The sequence below is a fragment of the Rhipicephalus sanguineus genome, chromosome 5 (genome assembly GCF_013339695.2).
Source record: "Rhipicephalus sanguineus isolate Rsan-2018 chromosome 5, BIME_Rsan_1.4, whole genome shotgun sequence".
NCBI lineage: Eukaryota > Metazoa > Arthropoda > Arachnida > Ixodida > Ixodidae > Rhipicephalus > Rhipicephalus sanguineus.
The window spans coordinates 126,635,561-126,654,505 of NC_051180.1; the positions used below are offsets into that span (position 1 = coordinate 126,635,561).

The following is an 18,945-nucleotide window of genomic DNA, read 5'->3' on the forward strand; positions in this document are numbered from 1 at the left end:
AAGTAACAGCCGATTCGTTTAAAAAGGTCCCCCAGGGGATTCCCCGGTGAGTAAAAGTACGCAAAGGAGTGCAACCGACGAAGATGTAGTACTAGAGAATTTCAATTGGAAGAAGGCCGAAGGAAAAATTCCTAAGCGCACTACTCCGGGCTTAGATGGGGTTCCCGTCAGCCTCATTAACGAACTCGGGCATAACACTAAAGAAGCACTGCTGAAAGCCGTAGAAAAGTGCTTACAGGAGAGGGAAATACCAGACAGTTGGAGAAAAAGTAGAATGAACTTAATCTATAAAGGCAAGGGAGAAAAAGATAACATTCGCTCGTATAGACCGCTAACAATTACATCGGTGCTATACAGGTTGGCGATGCAGGCAGTAAAATTAAAATAGAAGCGTGGGTAGAACAAATGATATTTTGGGAGAACTTCAGAATGGATTTCGAATCGACAGGCGGTTAGACGATAATCTGTTTGTTCTTACCCAGTGTATAGAAATATCTAAAATAGAAAACAGGCCCTTATACGTAGCTTATCTAGATATCACCGGGCGTATGACAACGTTAATCAGGAAATTTTGTGGGATATATTGAAGGAAGTGGGCATAGGTGACGACTGTGTACAGCTTTTGAGGGAAATATACCGAGGAAATACAGTTTGTATAGAATGGGAAGGAATAAGTAGCAAGGACAGCGTTGAAATTAGCAAGGGGCTGAGACAGGGATGCCCTTTGTCCCCGCTGTTATTCATGCTGTACATGGCGAGGATGGAAAAAGCGCTAGAAGGTAGCAACATTGGATTTAATTTGTCACACAAACAGGTCGGAGCGATGGTTGAGCAGAAGCTTCCAGGTCTATTTTATGCTGATGATATTGTCTTATTTGCGGACAGTCAAGATGATATACAGCGACTGGCAGATATATGCGGAAGGGAGTGTGAGGCTCTAGGACTAGGATTTAGTGCAACAAAATGTGGATTGATGGTATTCAATGATCACGGAGACCATACGGTATTAATACAGGGCCAAAAAATACCGAGGGTAAGCGAGTACAAGTACCTCGGAGTATGGGTAAATGAGGGGGATAGATATATGGAGGTACAAGAGAAAGCATCGGTAGCAAAGGGAAAGAGGAATGCTGCAATTATGAAGCACAGAGCTTTATGGGGATACAATAGGTACGAGGTGCTTCGAGGGCTGTGGAAGGGTGTGATGGTTCCGGGGCTTACATTTGGGAACTCAGTGGTGTGCATGAAGTCAGAGGTGCAATCAGGAATGGATGTAATCAAAGGACGGTGGGCCGCCTCGCGTTGGGCGCTCACGGGAAGACGACAAATGAGGCGGTAAAGGGTGATATGGGATGGACAGGCTTTGAAGTGAGGGAAGCGCAGAGCAAAATGAGATTCGAAGAGAGGCTGAGGAAAATGAAGGAGAGTAGATGGGCAGAGAAGGTTTTCAGGTATTTGTATAGAAAAAGCGTTGACACGCAGTGGAGAAAAAGAACTAGGAGGCTCACCAGTAAATATACGGCTGGCAGTGCGGGCGATATGGCAACAAGGAGCATTAAGCGGAAGGTCAGAGAGGCGGAGAGGACTTATTGGATGACAGCGATGGAAAAGAAGCCGGCTCTGAGTAACTACCGAAAAGGAAAAAACGAAATAAGGAGGGAAAGGTTTTATGATAATTCAAGGGGAAGCGCTTTACTGTTTGAAGCAAGGTCGGGCTGCCTTAGAACGCGTAGTTATAAAGCGAGATTTAGTAACGAAGAAGAACAATGTACATGCTGCGGGGGAACTAAGGAAACGATGGAACATGTACTGATTGAATGTGGCGATATTCACCCAGGTATACGTGTGGGCACGAGTCTACATGAAGCCTTGGGTTTTAGGGACAATGGAAAGCTGAACACGTCCGCGATAGAAATAAGTAAGAGACGGTTAGAGTATTGGTGGCAGAAAAGTAGAGATAAAGAACAAAAATAAATAATGGGGGAAAAATAAGGTCATTCTGCCTTAAGAGGCAGAGAGATGGACCGTGAATTTATATTTTTTGGTATAATAACATAGATTTAATCAATGTAGATAAGGTATTAGGCCAACATGAAACAAGGAAGCTTTTTTTTTTTTTTTTTTTCTTCGAGCCTGGTGGGGCAGACATGTCACCGCCCCGTTTTAAAGGGGACGCTCATAGCATCCATCCATCCGTGTAAGGTCCCTCCATAATTTTTAAGGTAGCGACATCTGCCGCGCGCGCCACCTAGAAAGTTCCTGTAGCAGACGACGCCCAGGTTAAAGCACGGCATTCAGCTGGTGGAAAAATATCTGCACATGCTAGGAAATAAAAGCTACTGACGCCTGACTGTAATGAAGGCCGAAATAAGGCCCAAAATGCTAAAGCTGTGCCTTTATTTCAAATAACATTGAAAAGAGAGCGGAAAAAATGTTTCATCGCCTACATTTGGCATGTTTACATCTCGTTTATTCGCGCTCGTATTACATTGCATTTGGAAACGACTTTCTCAACATGTTGTAAAACGAAGTTAACAACGCGCGCAGAGATAGAAAAGTCTAACAGTAGAACTCACTGCCGAAATTTATGAACTTTTATCGCTATAACAATAATAATAATTGCTGGGGTTTTACGTGCCAAAACCACGATATGAGTAAGAGGCACGCCGTAGTGGACTGCTCCTGTAATTTCGCGACTACCTGGGATTCTATTACGTGCACTGAATACGCGCCGTACACGAGCCTCTAGCATTTTCGCCTCCATCGAAAATGCGACCGCCGAGGCCGGGATCGAACCGCGTCTTTCCGGTCAGCAGCCGAGCACCGTAACCGCAGTAACTGTCATACCACGGCGGCGGACAAATTTTGATCGCGTGCAACACAATGCGGATATCTGTCGGCGAGTTAGTGCGCTTCCCTCGCTTTATTTACTTGCATGCTAGGTTCGTACTGCATGACCTACGTCAGCGGGTTCATAAAGCACTAGAATGAATAATCTCGACAAATGTGGGCCATCAAAACCAGCGCGCACGAATAAAATGCTATTGCAGCTCGGCACATGCACGCGTATGCTTTTTCTTGCGCCTTTGTGTCGCGTTACTTACCTCGCATAGTCGTGCAGTGGCCGACGGTTCGAAGTCTTTCCGTCCAATTCTGTGCAACCACACTTTTCTTCTGGTTAGGTTCTGTTTGCCCCGCGGGATGCAAAATAACTTCTTGCCGTCTTCCGTCCGGTTTCGGCACCCAAACGCGCAGCAACAAGGCATATCGGACTTTCCAGAACGAAATCACCGCACAACGTGCATAGCGGAACAGGCGAAGCGAGCGCTCTCCTCCCGGGGCGCGGGAACCTTCATGGCGGGGCAAGGTCACGTGTCACAGATCAGCCTATCGCGGGCGCCGTCGGCTTCATGAAAGCTTTTCGATACTTTTGAATTTATTGAGGGACTTTAGCGTCGTGCGTACAGCGGCCCAGTGGTGCCAATTGACCCTAGGGATTTATTTTTAGATCTAGGGATTTTCTATCTCGTTCAGGGATTTGGCGTCTTCTTGTTGAATCTAGGGATTTTTTGTAAGGCTCTGGAAATGTGAGATTTCCTGTTCAATTTTTTTTTTCATTGAAGAGCTTTGGTGTTCTGCTGGGCCGAGTGAAGGTGATAGCAGTTCTGTAACGTGAGATTATTATATGCTGAATACTGAGGTGTTTAGCATGTGCGCGCATATCATTATGAGCGCCGTGAGTGATTGTTGCGCGGGGAATCAAGCGAAATTTTGTCTCGTAGCGCACGTAAAGAACACGTTCACGCCCACTGCGTGCCCGCCGTGCAATGTCTCCATGCCAAATAACTACTGAAGCAGGAGGCTTAGAGAGAAACAGAGTGAAAGTAGGACTGAAAATTGGGTGAGCTGGTACGGGTTTATTATTATGAAAACAGCGTGATGAAAAAGAGACGAGAGGATTGCTCGGTTGTTTTCAGTCTTTCCGTCGTGCCGGTTTCATGAGAGCGAAAAGAAGACGGAAATGTATGGCCAGACGGGAAGCTGATCGAAAGTATAGGGGGAAGGCATAGCTATCAAACAGTAAAGAAGAACCCACATACATCTGCTGCAAATCATGCAACACTTGTTGCATTTGTGGAAAGTTAGAAATTGACCACCACCTCGCAAGCTACAAGTACAAGAAAGGTGCTACATACTTGCAGTTGACCCGACCGATCACATCTATGCCTTCAATGAGTGCGCAAAGTGAACTTGACAGACAAATCTGTCTCTGTAAAAATTGGCGCCATCTGCAAGCCCTTTGTATGCAACTCCAGAGAACATGTAGGAAACAGACCTTAAATTGTGGTTAACATGGTGATTTTTACTTTTACAAGACTCAGAAGAATATAGCCACTAAGCGCATTATTTTAATACTTTCTTTAAAGTCAATTTAGGGATTTTTCTTGTATTCTAGGGAATTTTCGAGGGTCATTCTAGGGATAAAACGTCTTATGTTGGCATCACTGGTACAGCCTTTTCCGGTTTGCGCGCACGACGTCGTGCGTGCAGCATTATCATTCCAATGACGGTACGAGTGTCCGCGCGTCATCCACGATCCGTCGTATGACACGACGATGTTTCCCGGGTTGTCCACGTTGAGTTTCGAGGCAGCAAGAGTAGCGGCAGGTGCTAGCTTCTTCTTCACGTACGCCTGCCACGTTTTCGTGTGGAGGCCGCGACGCGATATGTTCATCATTGCAAATATGTCGTTAAAAGCAGTCTGCCTGTTGCCAGTAGCCTGCATTGCGCGGGTGGCGAGTACGTTCACTGTGAATGGATTTATTTTCTGCTGTCCCTCGACGCGCGGCGAACTCCACTTTGACGACCTGTCACCGCAGTTTTGACGGCAAGGCCGTATTCCCGCTCGCCTCTCCTGATCTCGGCGTCTCCGTTCCAAATCTTGCACTTCAAATGCAATATTATCAAAGCATTTACCGCCTCCAAGTCCAGGATGGTGAAGGTCGTTTCATCAGATGGGGGACCCGCGGCGTCCGCGCGTTTAGCGATAAAGGCCGAGACAGACGGTACGATTTTCCGTGCGATGCGGCGTCCGACACGGCGGTGGGGGAGAGGGAATGGTGGCTGTCCGATGCTATGAAAGGTCACCATTCCGGTTTTCCCACCGCCGTGTCGGACGCCGCATCGCATGGAAAATCGTACCGTCTGTCTCGGCCTTAAGGCTGCGCTTCCGTTCCGTCGCTGCAACAGATGAAATCGCTTGCAGCTTCTCTTCTGCCTTCTTCTTCTTGTCTTCTATCTGTTGGGGCTGCAGAATTTCTGTGTCGTGACGCACACAGCCGCTTTCCGCGACGTTGTCGGCAACTGACGGGCTCGTAGGACTAGCGTCCGTTAGGCCTACCGCGCTGGCGTCGACGGCCGCTCCGCTGGCCGCTGCGAGTTCGTCATCCTCGTTGTCCTGGGCCGTTGCGGGGCGCTTCCTGAAGTTCTCGGCTAGCGATCGCCTCACCCGCTTTCCAAATTTGTGTTTGGTGCGGAACTTCTTGATGGCACGACCCATAACTGTAGGCAGTCGACAATACCAAGACAAAATGGCGCGCGTCTCGGCGGTGAAGCAGACGCCGGAAACGCCGCTTGGCCAATCGGATGCCTAGATTTTGTCACGTGCCCCAAGCAGCCAATAGAATCGTGCGCTTGTACTTCTCGATGACGCGTTTTTGCTAGAAAACCAATGAACAAGGCGAGCCAGCGGTGGCGAGAAATTGAAGACGAACGGCTCTTCCAAACGAGATCAAGATGGCCACGATAGCCCGTGTGTACCGGCAACGGTTCGGCGCGGAGAGAGCGCGATTTTAGCGTCAATTTGCGCTCAGACACACCTCATATTGGTGTTACAAATTGATTTTACGGCGGAAATAATGAAAATATAAGCTAGAAACTTAGCAGATTTGTGCAAAAATAGATACAGATTCCGAAAATGTCAGCTTCAAAAAGTCGATTTTTTCGCGATTTTCGGCCTTCTAAGACCCGTGACCCCCCTTAAGTCCTTAAGCGCACGCATGAGTCCCCACAAGCAGCAATGCCGACAAGGAGTCGGTGCGTGATATGCAATGCACCGTCAAACTAGCCAAGCCTCTGCATGGTTACGCTGCTACATTCAAATGGTGCTTTTGGCACAATCGATGAGGGTGTGAAGCCTAGTGTGCAGTAGTTGGGAACACTCACCGCACCACCACCATCATCGAGAGTGTTGCAGGAAATCCTGATGCCTGTCAACAGAGCGCACGTGCTCTGGCATGGTGGAGTTCAATATGTCCATTTTACATTAGTCCCCATTTGAAACAAAGGTGAAAGAGTGCATGCGATTTTTTTAGGTGATATGGAAAGAGTTCAATATAGGCAATAATTTGATATATCCATGTTCGCTATACCGATGTTTGACTGCAGAGTGCTACTTGTTAGGTTGTTAACTTAGCATTATGCCGGTAGGAGAGTGCACCTCTTGACAGTGAGACATACTATGCAGACATCCGGCGGGCCCAGCTGGAGCGCGAGCCTACGCCCCCTCCGCCATCAGCTGAGGACCTGGCTTTGCGGCGTCAGCAGCAGCGCAAACGGCCCAAGAAGCCGCGGCCACCCCCGTTGGCCCCCTCCGGTTCGGAGGCTGCGGGGGCAGGCCCCGACGGGCCCCGCCCACCCTCTCACGGAGGAGGCGGGACCGCCAGGGCCAAGCGGCCGCGCAAGGGTTCACGTGCCGACGAGGACTACGAGGTCTACCTGGAGGCCCTGATGCAACGACTCCGAGCCCTGCCGCCCGTGCGCATCATCGAGCCGCACATCCGGCCCAACTACAACATCGGTGCCGTCTTCGGGCGCGGGGACCTCAACCTTCGTGGTGGGTGTCTCATCATTTTTTTGTTGCCGGCGTAGTGTCCGCGTACTCATAGACTTCATGAGATGGCTGGCATAGTTCCTTCTGTATTCGGCACACTGCCCTGGGGTCATTTGTGTTGTTCAATAAAGCAGAACAACTCTGGATGTGGACAAATGTTTAGGCACATTTAATGAAGCACAACACAATATGCTGCATAACAGCCAATTTAACTACTATTATTATTGACACAGTGGGACATGTTGCCACATGTAAGAAAAAGAGCTTGTTGTATCGATGCCATGTGTTGTATAGGCAGGAGCGCTGCATAACCCCACAGCAGGCCGACGGAGAGGCCGAGCGACAGGAGGGCGCGTAGAGTGATGACTCGTAGACCGAGCTTCGGCGAGCCTGACGGGAGACTGCTCTCCCATGTTTATTGCAGTAGGTTTTATGGAGGGGGAGGAAGGGCAATTGGTCAGTGAGGCATGGGTCACATGACTGGCATGGCCACGCTGGGTTGGTTGCAGGAAACAGGCCTAGCCCCACCCAGTGGCATGTACAGGAACCTTTACCACACTGGTGTTTTCACGTGCCACCAGGGGTCACACGACACAGCAGAGCTGAACATAAAGATCCACATTATGCAAAGGGTATGTCTTACCTGCAACGACACGTTGAAGCATATATACACAAGTATACCAGGTTTTTCACGTTACTAGAACCAAGGATTTTTAAAAATTGGATTTAGAGGAACCTTGCTTCGGCAGTGAAGAATAGATTGCATTCGTGGTTGCAGCTATCTTCAGGCTTTTCTAGATTTTCCGTTACGTTTTGAATAGTGAAAACTTGATTGATTGATGCACCGTGATAGTTTGGTCACTTGTGGCACTTCACAGAGGTGGTATGCGGACATGATTTGATGGCACGATTTTGCCGGGATGCTTAGCCCGGTGTTCTCAAAGCTCGTACGTGTCCATGTGCAGAGCCTGTGCTGAAGGGCAGCTACGGCCGAGCATTCCTGCCGGGCCAGCCGGACCCGTACTCTGTCTTGCCCTTTGGTGACCGGCCCCCTCCTCCCTCGGCTCCTTCCTCTGCCGTCACACCCTCCCCGACCCCGCTCAGGGGCTTCTACAACCAGGAGTTCTCCATGCATACCAGAGGTAGTGTTTTGGCCATCTAACCATTCCGTTCACCCCACGTGAACATTCTCGCTAACTGAACTCCCCTGTTCCTTTTTCTTTTTCAGTAACTTCCGGTGGCGCGGACTCCAATAGGTGCCGGTAGGTTACAATTTGCCTTGATTTTACAAAGAAGCATTATGAATAAGTGGTTGTTTGATTATTTATGCACAGCACAGGAATGGTTCGTTTACCACGTCAGCAACATCACAAATGTTAGCCGAGCTCTTGTGCATGCTAAGTGAAATTCAAGTGTTGTCACACCTAAACCAGCTGGTGAAACAAATTCACCATTGTCATGGCACAGCCCGTGTCTTTTATGATCACATTGTGTAATAGCCATGTGCTTCCCAAAAACGTGAAGCTAGCGCAGCAAGGATCATCAGCATTTGTTTCATCTTCACAATTGACGACAGTCTGACCAATTCGTCTCAAGTGTTATTTTTATTCTCTCAAAGCTCTAGAAATCTTTTCATCGATGCCTCATGTGTGCACATGCGCACAGGCACACACGCACCTTCTCCTTCACTGCCAAACTTGAACCATCTTGTCCTCTTTCAGGCCAACCATGTGCTTGAACTTTAGAGAATTTCGCCCTGCTCGCCTCGTGAGCTCATGATCTACTTACACCACCACTCTCCCCTCACTCTGTTTTCCAATAAGCATTGTTTCCCGCTTCTTGACTGTTTTCCAGGCACCCGGCTTCTAGTTAGCAGTAAGCAAGCTTGGGCTTTATTCTTTTAAGAGCCGTACTAATTAAAGCGCCCAATATTTAGTAGACTGTTGGACTGGCCATGGTGTAGAACATACATCTCTTAAGTGGTAATACCAGTGCCTACTGGTGCGCTTTCAGTTCACAACGTTGTTGCCCTTGTGCAGCGATAGGACCGTGAAAGGACCACTGTACCACACACTGCCTCTCGTGCTGGGCATTTCACATTCTCACCGGCACCTTAGTGAGGTCTCCTTTCTGTGCGTTCCCATTTCAGTGAGGCAGACAGTCCCGACACAATCGTGGGCGCCTCGTCTCCAGAGTGTGCCATGTTCGAGGCTCCCTTCCGGTTCCGCAGCCTGCAACTCGTCGACGAGGATAGCAACGACTCTGCCAGATCCCTTCCTTCGCCCACGGTGCCCATTGTCGCGCCCATTCCTGTAAAAGGTGAGCTCTCGCCATTGCTACGTCAGCTGTTCCAACCGTGTGATTCGTAATGCCTTTGAAAAAGTCTCAGTAATCTTGACCTTGTAGCCAAGTAACACACGTAATATAAAAATGTGGAGGTTCAAATGTTACATTTAAACTAATTGCAATTGCTGCTGTGCTTGCAGTCCTTGTCAAGATGCCCTGAAGCACAGTTCTGGTGACTAGTGTTTATGGGAAGTTGTAGATTCATTCGTATAATTAAGAGAGCAAGACTGGACAGAGTCTACATAGGGTGCGGTACAAATATTCTACTTTGTCCTGTCATGCACACTTATAGAAGCAATAGGGACAAATGCCAACTCATCCAACTTGCTGTTTTGTTTTGGACTCGTATTTAGGAGGCCTTAATGTCAACGTAGAGATAAGCTTGGGTCACTCATTTAGCGCACGCAGGCTGCTTGAGCTGCTGTTTCCTGACACGTCTACAATCGTGAAAGTTTGGATGTGGGCTCTGTTGACTTCTGTTTTTTTCTCTCCCCGTTTCCTTCACCAGCCGTACCTCCTCCGCAACCACCTCCTGCTCCCTTGAAGATCCTGTTGGATGAGAAGGTGGGTGCATCGTAGTCCTATTTACTGTTAATTTGTGGCTGTAAGGTTATCAATTGGCATACTTCCGAATACACCGCTACATCTTGATCATGTGTTGGTGGTTTGTGCAGGCATGGAAATGCACCTGACCCACTTTTTTTTGTGTTAATGGCTCTAGGATTATCGAAGTTAGGCAACCATAACATTCTTTGCACATTTTTCAAAAGTGTGGTTTATTTTTATGTAGCGTCTGCATGCAAAGAAAATGACGTAGTACCTCATGAAGTCCTTTTCCATGCTAAGTTGTTGCAGTGAGTGAATAACTTTACTTTGTTTTGAACTTCACTTACTGGAGAGTCCACACAAGGAACGGAGATGGAGCTCTGCACTTGCACTTTTTATTAGCAAGCTCCACAGCACGTACAGCACATTTTTTTTAATTAATGCCAGAAATTAAAATAAATTCGAGATCTTTTTACTTATGAAAAGTAGAGAAGTGCACTAAAGTTATGGTTCTGGGTTCAAATCCCTAACCAGGACGGATTTTTCGTCAATTAGCAAGCTTTCGTTCAGCGAGATCAGTCTATGTTTTCTTTGTAGCTTTGTACGCCAACGTATAGATGACAGTTTTTCTGTTTTATTAAAAAAAAACACACATACATACTGAAGGTCAAAATTAGTAATTTGCTATCCTCTGCTATGGTGCTTCTTAAAAACCACTTTGCAGGTTAGGGATGTTGAGCTCCCCGACACAGTCTAATTTAACAACATCGTCTCCCACGCTTTCGGCATTTCAGGACAAGGAGAACACCTTCCCTGGCGACAAGCTGGGTCTCTGTCGCGGCCGGGGGTTGCCCGGGGCATTTGGCGGCGGGCCCCCTCCTGTCCCCCTGCGCGAGTCCGGCAACGTGTCGGTGACACTGACACTCACTTCGGAGGCGGCCGGCGACATCCAGGGGCTGCTCTGCTCGCTCGCCAAGCTGCTACAGGTGGAGCCACCATCGTCCTACGACATCATAGAGCGCACCACCACGCCGCCCAGCCAGAAGCTGGGGCTCTACAAGCACAGTGAGTCCGATCCTTCCTGGCATCAGTTTTCTGATATGCAAGTTTATAGCCAATCGCTTTCTCTGCTGCCTGTTGATGTTAGCTGCATACACAAATGTGTGAGATTGCAGGAACTTCACGAGAGATTACACTTGGCATCGATTGCAATGCTCGTTTTTAATTTCATTTACCCTGTGGCATAATGTAGCAATGTCCACAGTCTTTATCAGCTGCTTGTGCACACAAAGCGCGCTGTAGGAAGGTACTTGACGTCATGTTGTGCGAATTCGGCGAGTGTTGTGATGGCAGTGTATGTTTTTTGAAGGGTAGCCAGCTAACTGAATGAGTTAGACAATAGCTAGTGTTTCTGTGTTTTTTTTTTTATCATGCAGTTGCTGCTTCTGCCTTCCTCCAAAGCTTCTAAATTTGTGGGTTATTCTTTGTTGCTACGGCTAAATAAAACATGAAACTCATTGACACCAGCTCATTGATATCAGCTTGTGATCAAGGAGTAGCCAGTGGGGCTTTGTTCTTGGTATTAGGCTATGTGAAGCTGTGTACGCTGACTGTTGCTGTGTGCCCGCCGCATTGCAGATCACAAGCATGTGACGTCAGTGGAGGAAGCGGAGTACTTGGTGGACGGGAAGCAGCGGTTTTGCCGGCATTGTGAGATCATGGTCTCTAAGACTGGTATGGTCAAGAAGCAGGCATCAGAACTTAATCTTGAGTCAGGAGTGCCCAAGGAGGACGGGGTAAGTGCTGTGCTCTCTTCTACTCATTATCTCGTTTCATTAAGGGGAGACGCGGGTCGAAAAGTCGCGGTTTTCCGAAAAAATTTTGTTTTTTTTTTTTTTCGGCTGTATTGGCATCCTTGGACTATAATCTTTTATTTCTGAAAATATCAAGCTCAAATTTGCACGAGAAATTACCTAAAAAGGCTTCCAAGTGAGAAGCGGTGACGCGAGAAATGCGCAAAAGTCGCGAAAAATGGTGTAGTTTGCGTCCTTCTGTTGCGAAAATGACGCGGTGCCCGCCATTTGCAATCCTGCCCGCATGCAGCGTCAAGCTGTCTTCTCCACAATACACCAGGGGTTAGTCTCGTATCTTCACGCAGAATAAAGAAAAAACGAGAAAAACAACGCGTACGTCAAGCGTTTTGAATTTCGCGGCACGCAGCGCGAGGCCGCCATTGGACGGCGGCGCGCTTCACCCTCTCGTCCCTCCCATCTCGTGGCAAAAGAACGAAGCCTCAAACGCCGTGACCGAGTTGTTCCGCGTTTATTCTGTATTTTCGTGCCATGGCAAGCCCTAAAAAGCGCAGTTCTGATGTTCCAAAGTTCAGGACTCGCCACAAGTATCGAGGGAAACGGCGTCGGACGCTTCCCAAAGCGACAGCGATGGACGATGCCCCCGACGCTCCGATATCGGATAGGCCTAACGCCGACACCGAACCCCGCAACAGTGGTTGTGAAATTGACGCTGCTGTGGAATTTATCAGTGCATCCCAAAAGATGATTGGATTCTTTGAGAGTGAGCCTAGACCGGTAGGTGCCCCTACTGTCAACACGATGCTTTGCGAAATCGGCGCGCTCACGGCACTTGTGGCGGGTTCAACATGCCCAACTTGCCGCGAACGGAAGGTCGGCGTCCGAGAGGCGGCTGGAAAGCGCAAAGGACTTTCGGCATTCCTCGAACTGTGTTGTGAAAATTCCGATTGCCCCGAGTCTACACTTTCGTCCACGTACACGTGGAGGCGGATTGTGGCCCAATTTGATGTAAATAGTGTTTTTTCTGATAAATGCCAACGTTTCAAACTTTCAAACTCGTTTTTCTCATTTTCATTTTTTTCGACAATTTCACGTTTTGCGGGCAGCCTTTTATAAACTTATATTTATTGTATAGTAACGAAATTTGGCACACGTATTCTTCAAGACATGTAGAATGCAAATATCTACTTGAAATTGCACTATCTATCAGCATTACTTGTGAAAATATTCGGTTACTGTTTCAAAGGAGACTGAAAATAATCAGTTACAGAGTACAATTTTTTTTTATTAGTTCCATTATCTCTGTGGAATATCTGGATAGATATTGGCACTCTACAGTCTACAAAGAGTCGAATAAGATTCAACACAATGATTTTACTGAAAGTTTAGTACATAAAAGAGTTCCCGCAAAAAGTGTAACATTTTGCCATTGTGTATGCCATAACTCAACAACTGTAGCAGCTACATGGAAAGTAATGACATATTTGAAATCTGCATGAGAAACTATACATATAACAGAATTTTCAAGTCTCTATTACAAAAAATAAAAAAAAAAGTTGTTTCGAGGAGCACCTCCCCTTAAGGGGGGACGCGGCTTTCGTATCGCGCAAAATCGCAAAAAAATCGATTTTTTGAAAATCACATTTTCGGTTTCTGTAGCCCTTTTTCTATCTGATTCCAAAATATCTTCACTGAAAACCACCTAGAAGTGCTTTAAAAAATTAGTTGCGCGGGCTGAGGTGTCGAAAATTATTGTGGAGATCGCAAAAAAACAGTGCTTTTCAAAAATTTCTTGCTCCGCAACGGTACAACCGGGCGCCGCCATTTTGAGCTCGCCGTAAAGGGCATTTCTTCCTTTTCAAATTCCCCGCCTCAGCTGGCGCCTCCCTTTAAAAACAAGCGCACAAAAAGCAAATCTCTGAAGGTCGTTTCGAGGCCTCCGATTGGCCGCGTCCGCCATGTTGCTCCAGAACGCCTCGCCATTGGTCCGATGCTCGCTTCGAGAGGACAGTCGTCTGCTGCTTACGCGTCGCGATGTTACCTGATGTTACGACTGTCGAAAATCACGCTACTTAGTGACGCGTCCGCTCTCGTTCTGTGTACACGGGTCGACGATAATTTAGAATATGATTACCCTGTAGTTTGACAGCTGCAAGCGGAAGCGCCGTCATCAGTGTACGATAGACGGTAGCGTGCCGCGCTCGTCGCGAACATCGCAGATGCGCGTCTCGGGTAGTTCAGCTTGTCAGCACTTCGTCCTCCGTGACGAAGAACTTCGCGGGACTACTCTTTGTACTCGCGATCGAACATGACGTGCTTTGAAACATCGGGTACCGCGGCGACGCACACCGCGACCGAGCTTGCTGCTCGGAGTCGTGGCTAGGCCTAACTCCGCTTACGGCGCTGGTTTACGAGACGAATCCGAACTTTGCGGGCACGGACATCGCGCTAGCGGACAAGCCGCACTGTGCTTCGTCGCATGCAACAAATCGCATCGTCCGCTGGCTACTCGAAAGTGCGGATGGGCACTTTACGCATCGGCAGCGGACTCCCGGTCAAGCTCGTCGCGCATTGACCGCTCCGAGCAGCGGCTAGCAATTTCGCGCGTCGGCGCCGCAAAATGAGAGACCAAGTACGTTACGCGCGCCGATTTTTCGTCGCCGCGGCTGAGCACTGCGTATTGTCGCCGAATGCCGCCAGCCAGCATATAGTGCGCGACTTCCCGGACCCCGCGGCCGAGTACATCGGCATGAAAGAAAGCGCTGGTGATGCAATTTAGGCACGCTTGGATTTGTGCTTGGTATCGCCGCTAGCTGTGATGAATCTTCTAAAATAACGAAAGCTTCGCAAATTACCGTTTCCGCGACCGAGTGGATGACGAAACGCATCACAGGCGAGGTTTGCAAATGAGCGTGGCGTGTGTGAAGCAGGGAGTTGAATTTATATCTGACCAACTCGCGTTATTGAATAAACTGTTCATATATTTCATCCCAGAAATGTTTGCAATAAGTGTGCCAATTTTCATGAAAACCTACGAAGGAATAAGAAAGTTGGTACTGAATGCCACGACCCCCACCTTAATTCTATTCAGAAGCTCACTGGAAAGAATGACCTCCGACACACATCCAATGTTTGATGGAGACAGTGATACTTCCCTGACTCTTTCTGAAGAAAGAACATACGGATTTATTCCATTGGCTAAAGAAGACTGTATAAATCATGTCAAAAAGAGGATGGGTACAGCTCTGCCAACACCTGTATCAAGAAGCAAAAAAGATCAACCACTTGGAGGATGGGCCGGCCTGACTCAAGACCTGATTAATTTAAAAGACTGACTGGTTATGGTATGGCTATCCGTGACAACGCTGACATTGATGACATGCAAAAGGCCATAATGGCAACGTTCCATCATGTCACCTCGAGAGATGAGGAGCCACGCCATGAATTCTGCCCACTTGGGTCCCTGAGCTGGTGCAAGTACCGTGCTGCAGAAGCTGAAGGCAAGGCTCCACCACCGCACACGTATAAATTGGCAGCACTGCATTGCTGCCAGTCTACTAAAACCTGACCACCCTCAGTTGCTCGGCTGTTGCCAAAAAAAAAAAAAAAAAACGTCAAAATGCGGCCGAGAGTCTTCATTCGGTAGTTTGGTCAATTCTACCAGAAGAGCTAAACGCTTCACTGATTGCCGCCGAAACAGCTGTCAATGAGGCAGTCTGCAAGTATAATACTGGCACTCTCCATGCTTATAGAGAGTTTTGTGCATCACTTGGCCCGAAGCCTGGAAAGCACTCCATTCAATGAGCTGCAGAGAAGGATGCCACACGGGAAAAAAAGGCATCAAAAGTGCACCAAAGCAAGCACCAAATGCTCAAGAGACCTCACATCACTAAGAACACCAAAAACTATGATCCCGGTGTATTCCAGATCACTGGACGCAAGGTGAAACTTCGAGAGCCGTTTTCTCAAAAGTGCCTTTTTGCCTGCCTGCCAAGTTTGCGCAGCCATTTTCTTCCTAACCGTCTGGCCTATTTTGACTCCGTTTCTTTTGTCATGTTTCTTAGACTACAATGCATGTCGTGACATTCTTTCTTTCTCACTTTGACGCTTTGTAATTTTACGAAGTGACTACTCGTTCATCCCAAGAGTGTGCCCGATTTGAAGGTGTCAAAAAGAATCGCAATGCAAGAATATTGTGTTGCAAAAAAATAAAGCAAGAATGTCATGACATTCAGCGTGCATTTAGCTATGCAACAAATATTCACCTAGCCTTCTAGTCCTTTTTTTAAACTCTCCAGGCAGTGCGCAAAGCGCAAGAAAATGCAAGAAGTAAAAATTTAATTGAATAAAAAGTTCTGAAGATATCACTCTGAAACTTTTTTAGAAGCAGCAGGGAGACATGCTGAATATTTGTACCAATTTTCATCAACATCTGTTAAGTTATAAGAAAGTTGGTTTTCCAAAGCCACGTCCCCCCTTAAGGGGGGACGTGGCTCCTAAAATTTTTTCTTTATTTTTGAGTCAATATGAACTAAACTTCACTGTCTTGACCAGTTTTTTATGCTGATTTCAAATCTGTAATTAGTTTTTTAATAGCTGCACTAGTTCAAAAGATCTCGAGGTTCGAAAAAATAATTAGTGCCTGCTTCTTACGGGGCTTTTAGACAATTTCGACCTACTAAAACCAATATTAAGTGCATGGGCCCAACGCCCCGATCATGCTGTAGGGGGTGATGCTATTTTTATTCCCTTGAGAGCACTGTGAAGGTCAGAAAACAGATGAACACTCACTGGTGATTATTTTTTCTGATTCACTCTCATTAGTATCTTTAATTAAAATTTGTAAAATGGTGCTAGAGTAATGCAAATAGCATCACCCCCCAGATCGTTTCAATACGAGTAAAATGATACTATTTGTGATTTTTACTCGGCGACAACATGGAAAAAAACCCCGTAAGGCTGAGTGCATTGAGCAAATATATCAAACTGAGAAAAACGCATTTGAAGTTTCAGACAACTGTAACTTTTGTGGAAGTGCAGCCACAGCACTAGTGGTTATATCATTTGATAGGTTTCTTCTTCACGAGAACAGCCATACCAAATATGTGACCATGACCTGCCAATGTACTGGCAAAATCTTCTTATAAAGCCACATAGTGCACCCAGTACCAGAGTGATAAACTCCACCTTTAGCAATTCATAGGCCTGTACCAATTCCTTGCAAGCTAAAGAAATACAAAATTTGTCTATGAATGTGGCTTTGCAACAGGCAAATAAAATAGACAGAGAGATTAAGTCTAAAAAGCACGTGGGTTATTTATTAAACCAAAAATCAGTTATTGTCCAGCAATAGCACTTGGCTCAACAGCAGGCAAGGGCTGTACTCGGGGTCCCCTGCTGGTTTGTGTAATTTTGAAAGTCTGTGCTTGGTGTCACTACTGTATAAGTGCTCCTTTTGCAACTTCCAATGTCAGTTTTTAACCTTCTCAAGGCTGTGGAGCACAAATCAATTTCCCAAAGTGTAACACGGCGTCTCTGCAATTTCGGTGTTGCTCTGTCAGGTCGTGGTTGAAGCGACTACCGTTGCACCCTTGTCGACAGTATTTGTGGCCCTAATTTAATGCATTTCACTTCAAATGACATTAATTATCTTAGCACCACTATCACCAGCTACCTTCTACGAGAAACGCTTCTCGCGCGAGTCGCACCTATGATAATGAAGCACAGGCTTTGAAAGCAGCCTATACCCTCTGCCTTGAAAAAGGTCACTGCTTGAGCCGAACTCGGAACGAAGCACAAGCCCAAAGAACGTTTTTATCACGGATAAGTCCACGCGGATAAATTCTGTGCCATTTTCCTTGCCGCCGTTCACCAACATCCAACGGCTTGAACTTCCGCTGCTTCGTTGCGCGCTGCGATGCCAAGCACTCCTCCCGTCGCCGTATTTCCCGCGCACTCGGCAGTCCCGCATAGTATGCCATACGAACGCGGTTTCGAATGCCACTGAAGCGTTGCCTAATGATCCGATGGCTGCAGCTTGACCAAGGGGAACCGGGCGGTTCTCGTAGACTCGACGCTCCGGTAGCGACAAGTAGTTTCGGCATCGCGCCCTCGTACGCTTGGCGCGTCTTCTTTACACGAGAATCTCCGGATGTGCCAGCACAAAATAAGGTAACTGTGTGTCGGCGGGCCGCACGAACGCGAGCGTAAGCAGAGGAAGATGACACTTGTAACAACACACGAGCACACGACACCGGCAACACGGCAGCCGTGAGCGCAGAACAAAAATACAAAAACAAAATGGCCGCCTCGGGTTGCGCCAGCCAATGGGAGGCGCGAGAGAAGGGGCTCGCCTCGCGCGCGCGCGCTCTGGCCAATGAGCGTTCTACAACCACCCTTCGGAAAAGCGCCGATAGCGGCCGTTCTGTTGCAGCGACGCCATTTTGAAACGCCGCAAAATGTACACAAAGAAAACAGCTTCAAAACAAGCCAAAGATGGCGGCGATCAGCCAGCTGCTGCGCCCGCGGCGCGCGCGGGAAGTTTGAACAAATTTTGCCTGTTGAGATGCATTTTGCGGCTCCCGTGGCGTCTTAAAAATAAGTTTTAACCCATTTCCCGGGCGAAATCGGCGATAATATTTTGAGGGCAGCTGCTTAGGGGTGCAAACATGCCTAAAATGCGTTTTTCTCAAAACTGATTTTCTGTCCATTTTTTACTATTCTAAGACCCGCGTCCCCCCTTAAGACTGCATATTTTGCTGGTTGAGTTAGATTCGTGGCAACTTGATGCTAAGAAAAATTTAAAAAACGACACATGGTTGTGCACCGGTGTTACACTGTATTCACACGATTGTAGGTTGACCTATTTTATTTAAATTTGAAAATCCGTAGTTGGGTAGTCGACTAACAGTCGAAACCAAAATTGCCACCCGTAATGGCAAGTGAGAAATGAGAGACACTTCGGCAAAGTATAACCTTAAGGGGTCACGAACCACTTTTCCAAGTAATCATCTAATGACCTCAGTATCGGAGTTTACTGCCTCCCGAATCGATTGCCGCAAAAATTTCTCGAATCCGTCAAGAATGAGCGGAGTTACGGGGGTTTGGCGCACGCTCTCAGTGCTTTCTCTCTTTTCTCGTGCCGACGAGCACACTGGAAGCTAGACAGGGAGGGATGGCACGGGGCTAGAAGTTACGTCAGCGCGCGTCATGAAACGCGATCGCTATCCCGCTGTGATTCGCGTGCGCGAGTGCGGCTACCGTGTAAATCTAGCAGACTGAGAAGTGCGGCGCGCGGCAAGTGGCGGCACCCCGTGGCAAGAAGCGCATCTCATCCGGCTATCGGCCAAT

General features: G+C 47.6%; 1 protein-coding gene across 3 annotated transcripts in view; it reads left to right on the forward strand.

The window, feature by feature from the left end:
- Positions 1–18,945, forward strand: part of LOC119394232 (histone-lysine N-methyltransferase 2D) — a 128,120-nt gene that overhangs the window by 76,689 nt on the left and 32,486 nt on the right. For all 3 annotated transcript variants that reach the window (XM_049415716.1, XM_049415717.1, XM_037661519.2), the window contains exons 23-29: positions 6,527–6,895; positions 7,858–8,034; positions 8,121–8,154; positions 9,042–9,211; positions 9,747–9,802; positions 10,579–10,849; positions 11,423–11,580. In XM_049415716.1, coding sequence (XP_049271673.1) covers positions 6,527–6,895; positions 7,858–8,034; positions 8,121–8,154; positions 9,042–9,211; positions 9,747–9,802; positions 10,579–10,849; positions 11,423–11,580 — 1,235 coding nt within the window. The remainder of the gene's footprint in view (positions 1–6,526; positions 6,896–7,857; positions 8,035–8,120; positions 8,155–9,041; positions 9,212–9,746; positions 9,803–10,578; positions 10,850–11,422; positions 11,581–18,945) is intronic.